General features: G+C 46.9%; 1 protein-coding gene and 1 pseudogene across 2 annotated transcripts in view; one reads left to right on the plus strand and one right to left on the minus strand.

The window, feature by feature from the left end:
- LOC118542634 (ankyrin repeat domain-containing protein 26-like) overlaps positions 1-6,041 on the minus strand; it is a 129,662-nt pseudogene extending 123,621 nt beyond the window's left edge. The window contains exon 1 of the transcript XR_013448623.1: positions 5,911-6,041. The product of XR_013448623.1 is annotated as an ankyrin repeat domain-containing protein 26-like (transcript). The remainder of the gene's footprint in view (positions 1-5,910) is intronic.
- Positions 4,605-7,681, plus strand: OTUD1 (OTU deubiquitinase 1). Its single transcript, XM_036103036.2, has one exon. It carries the CDS (start codon positions 5,002-5,004, stop codon positions 6,445-6,447), a length of 1,446 nt encoding a protein of 481 aa, XP_035958929.1. The 5' UTR covers positions 4,605-5,001; the 3' UTR covers positions 6,448-7,681.
- The last annotated feature ends 252 nt before the right edge of the window (positions 7,682-7,933 follow it).

Raw genomic sequence — 7,933 nt, forward strand, 5'->3', positions numbered from 1 at the left:
GCCATATTGCTAGTCACTAGGGGAACTGTTGGACTATTTATCAAAAGGGTCTGCACAGTTTCCACGCCTAAGTTTAGGAAATGATTACACATATTTCCCAGCCTTCTCTCCATTCCTTATCCTTTCTTTTTTCCTATAAAAAGCAAAAATCTGCTGATTACTTGATCTAGTTATCCTAAATCAATTTAGATTTCCTGGAGTTATGAGATTGTTAAGTAATGGGATTTTCAGTGATACTAATAAATACAATTTCAGGAGAGCTATAAGGTGTAAATAATTAAAAGGAGCTTTCACTGCTGCCTGGAAATTTCACTTCCAGCCAGGGGCATGTCAGCAGTGCTAAATGTGCTGGGGAAAGAACACTGAGGTGTTGGCATGCTATGGTGCCCTTTATTTATTTATTTGTTCACTTTAAATTGTCAATATAATGGAATGAATATATGTCAACCCACACAATACTTCCCGAGATGCCTGCCTTTATTGCTTAAGTTCCATTTTTCCTTGACAATATTTAGAAAATATTTATTGAGAGCCTCCTATGTCTCAGGTACATTTCAGAATCTTTTTCCACAACATGCTACATATTTTAAGTTTGGTTGTTTCTATATATGGTTAAGTTGGGACATACTCCCATATGGCTTGTGCATATCAGTTCTCAATAACTGCTTTTTGAACAGAATGTAAAATTATTTTTTATACTATGATGATTACACAAAAAATTTAAGACAAAAACAAAATTATAAATTCAAATAGCCCAGCTTTTCAAATATCCTTTCACCTGGCCCCAAATAACTTGATTTCAGTAAGCTTCAACTCCTTGATATAATCTTAACAATTACATTTAAGCTGCTATACAAGTACCATGAATTTGTCAGAAAAATCATTAAGGTATATAAAATGTGTGACTCATAGTAGGCTTTTTAAAAACAGCTTTATTTAGATGTAATTCACATACCATAAAATTCACCCTTTTAAAATGTTCAACTCAGTGTTTTTTAGTATATTCCCAGAGTTGTGCAACCCTCACCATAATCTAATTTGAAGCATTTACAATACTCCAAGAAGAAATCCACTCCCATTGGTACTCCCTCCCGATTCACCCTTCTCCCTAGTCCTCGGCAACAACTAATCTATTTTCTATCTCTATGGATTTGCCTATTCTGGATATTTCATATAAATGGAATTAGGCAACACATGTGGCCTTTCATGTCTGGCTTCTTTCACTTAGAATGTTCTCAAGGTTCACCAATGTTGTACCATATATCAGTACATCATTCTTTTTATGGTTGAATACTTCACTGTGGATATCCCACATTTTGTTTATCTATTCATCAATTGATGGATACTGGATCCTTTGCACTTTTGGGGTATTATGAATAATGCTACCATGACAAAGATGACTTACAAGTTTTTGTGTGGACATATGCTTTCATTTTTCTTGGTTATACATCTAGGATCTGGAATTGCTGGATCATGTGATAATTCTATGTGTACGTAACCTTTTGAGGAACTGTTGTTTTACAAAGTGTCTGCACTTTATAAAATCCCACAAGCAATGTATAAGGGTTCTGTTTCCTCCACATTTTCGTCAACACTTGATATTGTCGATTTTTTTTATTAGAGCCATCCTCATGGGTGTGAAGTATATCTCACTGTGGGTTTTGATTTGTGTTTCCCTAATGGCTAATGATTTGGGTTTTTTTTTTTTCATTGCTCTCTGAATATCTTCTTTGGAGAAATGTCTATTCAAATTATTTGACTATTTAAAGGACTGGGTTGTCTTTTAATTACTGAGTTCTAAGACTTTGTTATCTATTCTTTGTATATTTTAAAGTCCCTTGTCAGATACATGATTTGTAAATAGAGTCTCTCATTCTTCAGTTTCTCTTTTCACTTTCTCTATGGTGTCCTCTGAAGCACAAAGCTTTCAGTTTTGATGAAGTCCAATTTATTTTTTCTTTTGTCATTTGTGCTTTTGTGTCACATCTAACAAATCACTGCCTGATCCTCAGGCACTGAGATTTCCTAATTTCATCTAAGGATTTGATAGTTTTAGCTCTTACATTCATCCATTTTGAATAAACTTTTATATATGTTGTGCGGTAAGGGTCCAGCTTTATTGTTTTGTATGCAGATATCCAGTTGTCCCAGCACCATCTGTTGAAAAGACTATTCTTTCTCCCATTGAATTGTCTTGGCACCTTGCAAAGTCAATTGACCATGAACATATGGATTTATTTCCGGACTCTATTCCACTGATCTTTATGTTAATCTTTATGCCAGTACCACATGGTCTTGATGTCTATAGCTTTGTAGTAATTTTTTTTAAGATTTTATTTATTTATTTTAGAGAGAGAGCATGCAGAGGGAGGAATGCAGGGGAGATGGAGAGAGAATCTCAAGCGGACTCCTCACTGAGCATGGAGCCCCCTATCGCTTGTCTTGTTGCTACCCTTTGGTCGATAGTTGCTAAAATTTCCTGTTTTTCTTGCCTATTCAATAACTGTAATTTTGGTTTAGAATCGTATTTTCCCAAACTTCTGCTAGTTTTCGTCACAGCACCAAAATATGCTAGACAGATGATTTTCCAGGATGGAATCATTAGGAATTCTTTTCAGATGGGAGTATCAAGGAATTGGATTTGCCCTTCTCTTTCCTACCCTGATCTCTTGCTATCACTTGCAAGGAATTGCAAGTTCTCTGGACTCCGTAGGGCAGAAAACAATTCCCATTTCCAAGGCTGGCAATCATTTCTGCTTTGAGTTTCCTGAAGTACCATTTCCCCCGGGGGGAAGACTTTCCAGATTAAAATATAGAGTGGACAGGATTCCATAGTGAATATGCAGTCTTACACGGCCCACCACTTCCTCCCCCCCAATCCCACAAGATAAAATCGGAAAAAAAAGAGCCTTCATGTATGTTAAAATTTTGTATTTTCATATGTTTGTTTATATCTGTCTGTTCCTAACTTGGTACATTTTTCCTGTGTTTATCCCAACCTGTTAAAATGCATCTTGTTTTAGGATTTAAATGGGAGTTTCCTTATCTCCCTCCAGGTTCCTGTTATGCTAGCTGTGCTAGGCACATAATGGGTACTTAGTAAATATTATTTGAGACTTATTTTATTAATTGTCTTGTCTTCTGTTTCAGAACACCAGCTACTGAAAGGCTAAAGGTAGAGCTCAGTGTGGTGTTTAAGACACAGAGCAACAGATAGCCCCTCAAAAGCAGTGATGAAATCTAAGTAATCTCCCTTTTCTAGTTAACCATGGGGGCTACCAGATCCCAATTGGGTAGTGACCAGAAGTTTTTATTTCCTCTTGAGTTGATTTAAGGAACAGGTTGGAACGACCTAAGCAAAAGGCTAACTGCTGGGATCCTGCCAGTTACCGACGTTCCTCCCCCGCCATGGCAAATTAAAAGCCCTGGCCAGCGTCAGGACACCGGGATCACAATTCTGGTTTCTCCAAACTGAAAAACCTTGGGAACTCATTCTCCATTTACTTCATTCAGTAAATATTAGCTCTAACTCTAGGCCAGGTACAGTGCTAGGGGGATGTCACCAAAAGAGCAAACATGACAAAGTATTTTCATTCAGGGAATTTACATGTCAACGGAAGGTTTAGGGAAGGCGGGGCGGGGGGAAGAGTACACCATAGCCTACAGCTATTTCCCCATTTCTTACGAAAGGCGGGATAGCTTCCAGGTTCAATTTGAATGTTTAGGGCCTGTTACTGATCAAAGCTCAGAATACAGCAAAAGCTGCCCGCTACTATGAAGTCAGTACATGGTTGATCATATGAATACTTTGGCTTTCCTTTACGGAGAGGGTACAACAAACACAGTTGCCCGTAACGCTTCAATATTCTACTCGGCCTCGGTGTGCATCACCTGACTCGGACCCCTGGTTAGTAGTTGCACCTATCTTCCAAAGGCCCGAGGTGTTAGGCATCTGGCATTTCGAAAGGCTGGTTGAAGGGCTTCCTTCGCCCAAGTCATGTATTTGCCAGTCGACATGGGATAGGGGTGCAGAAAAGTTGCTTTCGGTTGAGGAGGGTAGCAAGGTCCTGGGGAGGACGCGAGGCATCACGCTATTTTAACATTTTAATCCGAAGAACTGAATCAAAAGTCGGCAGTGGTGCCACGGCCCTGCAGAGGGCATGGAGGCTTTAAGGCAGCGCTCCGTCCTCCAACCGAGCCCGGAAGCTTCCTTCGGAACGCACGCTCTCAAAGCGGCGTAGCTTCCCCACACAGCGCCCATCCCGCCACCATCCGCAGCAGCAGCGCACAATGGCGCAGCACCGAAACCCGCGGCTGAGGAGCAGCGAGCGCAGGAAGGCTGCCGCCTCCTCGCCCGCAGCTGCCGGGAACGCCTTGCCCCCGCAGGCCGCCCGCTCCGCAGCGCTCTCCCTCCCGCGTCCCACCCGCGCGCCCACCCCCAGCGCCGCGGGCCACGCCCGTGACGTCCGCCGAACGGGGCGGGGCGCGGGCCGGGGGGGCGGGGCGAGCCCGCGCTGTTGAATGGGGCGCCGCGACGAGCCGCACATTCCAGCGGGCCCACGTGACGCGGCCGCGCGGCCTGAGGTAAACAACCGCGGCCCCGCCTCCCGGCCCCTCCGCGCGCCCTGCACTGCTCCTCGCCGGCGGGACGCGCTCCAGCGGGGCGGGCAGCTTTCTCCGAGAGTCCCCAGCGGCCGCCGCGGCCTGAGCAGCGGCAGCGGGCGCGGCGCCCCGGGTCCGCGGACCGAGCGCGCCGGCCGGGGTCGAGCGCGCGTCCCCTCCCCGCCCCCACCGCGCGTTGTGGCGCAGCAGGAATTTGGCGGGGACCCGGGCGCTATTTGCGGCTCTTGACGCGCCGGCGGCCGGTGGCCCTTCGGTCATTTCTATTCTAGGTGCACTGGGTCATCGCGCCCGGCCGGCCCCCTCCGCCGGGCCCGGAGGGTGTGTCCCCCTCACCCGGGCTCGCCGCGCCTATAAGGGGCCCGAGCGGCGGGCAGGGACATGCAGCTCTACAGCAGCGTCTGCACCCACTACCCAGCCGGGGGACCGGGTCCCACGGCCGCAGCCCCCGCTCCCCCCGCCACCGCCGCAGCCGCCGCCCCCTTCAAGGTCTCTCTGCAGCCCCCGGGACCCGCCAGCGGCGAGCCAGAGCCCGAGACCGGTGAGTGCCAGCCTGCCGCGGCCGCCGAGCCCCGAGAAGCCGCCGCCGCCCCCGCCGCCAAGATGCCCGCCTTCTCCCCCTGCTTCGAGATGGTGTCCGGGGCCGCCGCCCCCGCCTCGGCCGCCGCCGGCCCTCCCGGCGGGTCCTGCAAGCCGCCGCTGCCGCCGCACTACACGTCCACGGCGCAGATCACCGTGCGGGCCCTGGGCGCCGACCGGCTCCTGCTGCACGGGCCCGAGCCCGGCGCCGCGGCGCCCGCCGCCCAGCGCAGCCGCTGCCTCCTGCTGGCCCCGGCGCCCGGCGCCCCGGTCCCGCCGCGCCGGGGCTCCTCGGCCTGGCTCCTGGAGGAGCTGCTGAGGCCCGACTGCCCCGAGCCTGCGGGCCTGAACGCGGCCCGGGAGGGTCCCGACAGAAACTTCCGACTGAGCGAGCACCGCCAGGCCCTGGCCGCCGCCAAGCACCGAGGCCCCGCGCCGCCCCCGGGGAGCCCGGAGCCTAGCCCCGGGCCGTGGGGCGAGGAGCACCCGGCGGAGAGGAGTCTCCGGGGCTGGGAGAGGGCGGGCGACCGCAGCGACCCTCCCGGCGCGGAAGAGGCACGGCGGCCCGACCCGGAGGCGGAGGCGCCCCCGGCGCGGAGCGGCGACGCGGCCCCGAGCGGCGCGGCCGAGGCGGTGATCGCCTCCAGGTCGGATCCCAGAGACGAGAAACTGGCCCTGTACCTGGCGGAGGTGGAGAGGCAGGACAAGTACCTGCGACAGAGGAGTAAGTACCGATTTCACATCATTCCCGACGGCAACTGCCTCTACCGAGCGGTCAGCAAGACGGTGTACGGAGACCAGAGCCTGCACCGGGAGCTGAGGGAACAGACGGTGCATTACATCGCCGATCATCTCGACCACTTCAGCCCCCTAATTGAGGGCGACGTGGGGGAGTTCATCATCGCTGCTGCTCAAGACGGGGCGTGGGCCGGCTACCCGGAATTGCTGGCCATGGGGCAGATGTTGAATGTGAATATACATTTAACTACTGGAGGGAGGTTGGAGAGCCCCACGGTGTCTACCATGATTCACTATTTGGGCCCAGAGGATTCCCTAAGGCCTAGCATTTGGCTCAGTTGGCTCAGTAATGGACATTATGATGCGGTGTTTGATCACTCCTATCCCAACCCAGAGTATGACAATTGGTGCAAACAGACTCAAGTGCAAAGAAAACGCGATGAAGAACTTGCCAAATCCATGGCCATATCCCTATCCAAAATGTATATTGAACAAAATGCATGCTCTTGAAGTGTCTGGAAACCTACACCCTGGGAGAATTGCATACATAATTTGTGTTGGGAGAATTATGAACTCTAATCAGGGTAATAGCACTTTTAAACTTCCTAGTAGATTTACCATAGGTGTAATGCCTTAATCATTTTTGGAATGTTTTCTCCTCAGAGCTGAAGGTTGCTGGGCACCTAAATGATGTTTCATGATGGCTTTGGGTGATCCTACTGCTATTTATAATTTGCTGTATAAAGTTGGCCACTACTTAATTTGCAAGCTAGTTTCTCACGGTGTAAATTTGTTCATTCCTGGTCATCTGTTTTCTATAAAAATGTATTTTTGCACAACATTTTTAAAAATTGGTGTTACCTTCATCTATGACGTGTTCCATTTTGACAAACAGCTTTCCAGCGTAAAGCCAGAGAAGTGCTTTATATGAAGTTTATTACTTTGAACAGAGTTTCAGATTTAGTAGTTATTTTATGTTCGATTTGAATTTTACGATTCTTAGATAATTATTTCAAATGGATATTGATGCATTTGTGTTACCAGATGATTGGCCCATTCCGTTTTAATGAAAAACAATTTGTTGTTTTGGAAATCATTATTTTTCTAGAAATGCTCAACCTTTTAAAGAGAAATACTTAAGGGAAGGTTGTGGGAAGAATTTTCTTTAAGGGATAGTACCAGGTCTTACTTGAATGAAAGTCTGATATTTGCTGGTGGCAGAGTGATGACTTTTGGTTGGCATTTAGAGTAGATTGTCTGGCGCTCTGATTGTTTTTATTTATATTTGTCATTTTGTTATAAAAGCATTTTAACCTTGTGACAAGATAAGCCTCCTGCTTTATATAGCTTCTTGGATTCAACTAAGAGATTTAAGAAACTACTAGCATAAATGCCTCGAATCAACCTTGGCAGTTGTTTTATAGCAGGAGAATACTGTCTTAATATTTTATTCCTTTTAAATTCTTTGAAAAAGCAAAATAGGATTGCCCTGTATTATGTACAAATAAAAATGTCTGTAAAAACAGATCTTGTATGGTTTGCTGGGTCAAACAATGTTCTCAACCTAAAATCTATCTCATTTCCACTTTACTTCTAGTCATATTTATTAAGTACTGCAGTTTGTACTTTTTTTTATTTTGTAACATTTTGTGATTTTTTTGTACAATACTGTATTTGTACAATAGAGCGATTCTCAGCTGATGGAATGAATGAATAAAATGTGTAATTTTACTTTTACAACGTCTTTTTGGCCAAGGTGGTTTTTCAATTAAGACGTGACACTTGTAGGAGCGTCTCTTACATGTATACCATTTTTTTCATGTGTAAAGATGTCACAGAATTAAGAGGGAAATTTCTTAAGTTCTCACATGAACAGGGTAGGATAATCATTAGTAATTTCAAAGGATAAGTCTTAGTTAAATATACTTTTAAAGATGGAGTAATTCAGGACATTGCTGTCATTTCTAGTTATAATTCCTGTCTAAAACTATAGAGG

This window comes from Halichoerus grypus, chromosome 6 (assembly GCF_964656455.1).
Source record: "Halichoerus grypus chromosome 6, mHalGry1.hap1.1, whole genome shotgun sequence".
Classification (NCBI taxonomy): domain Eukaryota; kingdom Metazoa; phylum Chordata; class Mammalia; order Carnivora; family Phocidae; genus Halichoerus; species Halichoerus grypus.

Bases quoted from the DNA above. Each gene is read 5' to 3' on its own strand.
- OTUD1 (XM_036103036.2), top strand. From the start codon at position 5,002: ATGCAGCTCTACAGCAGCGTCTGCACCCACTACCCAGCCGGGGGACCG.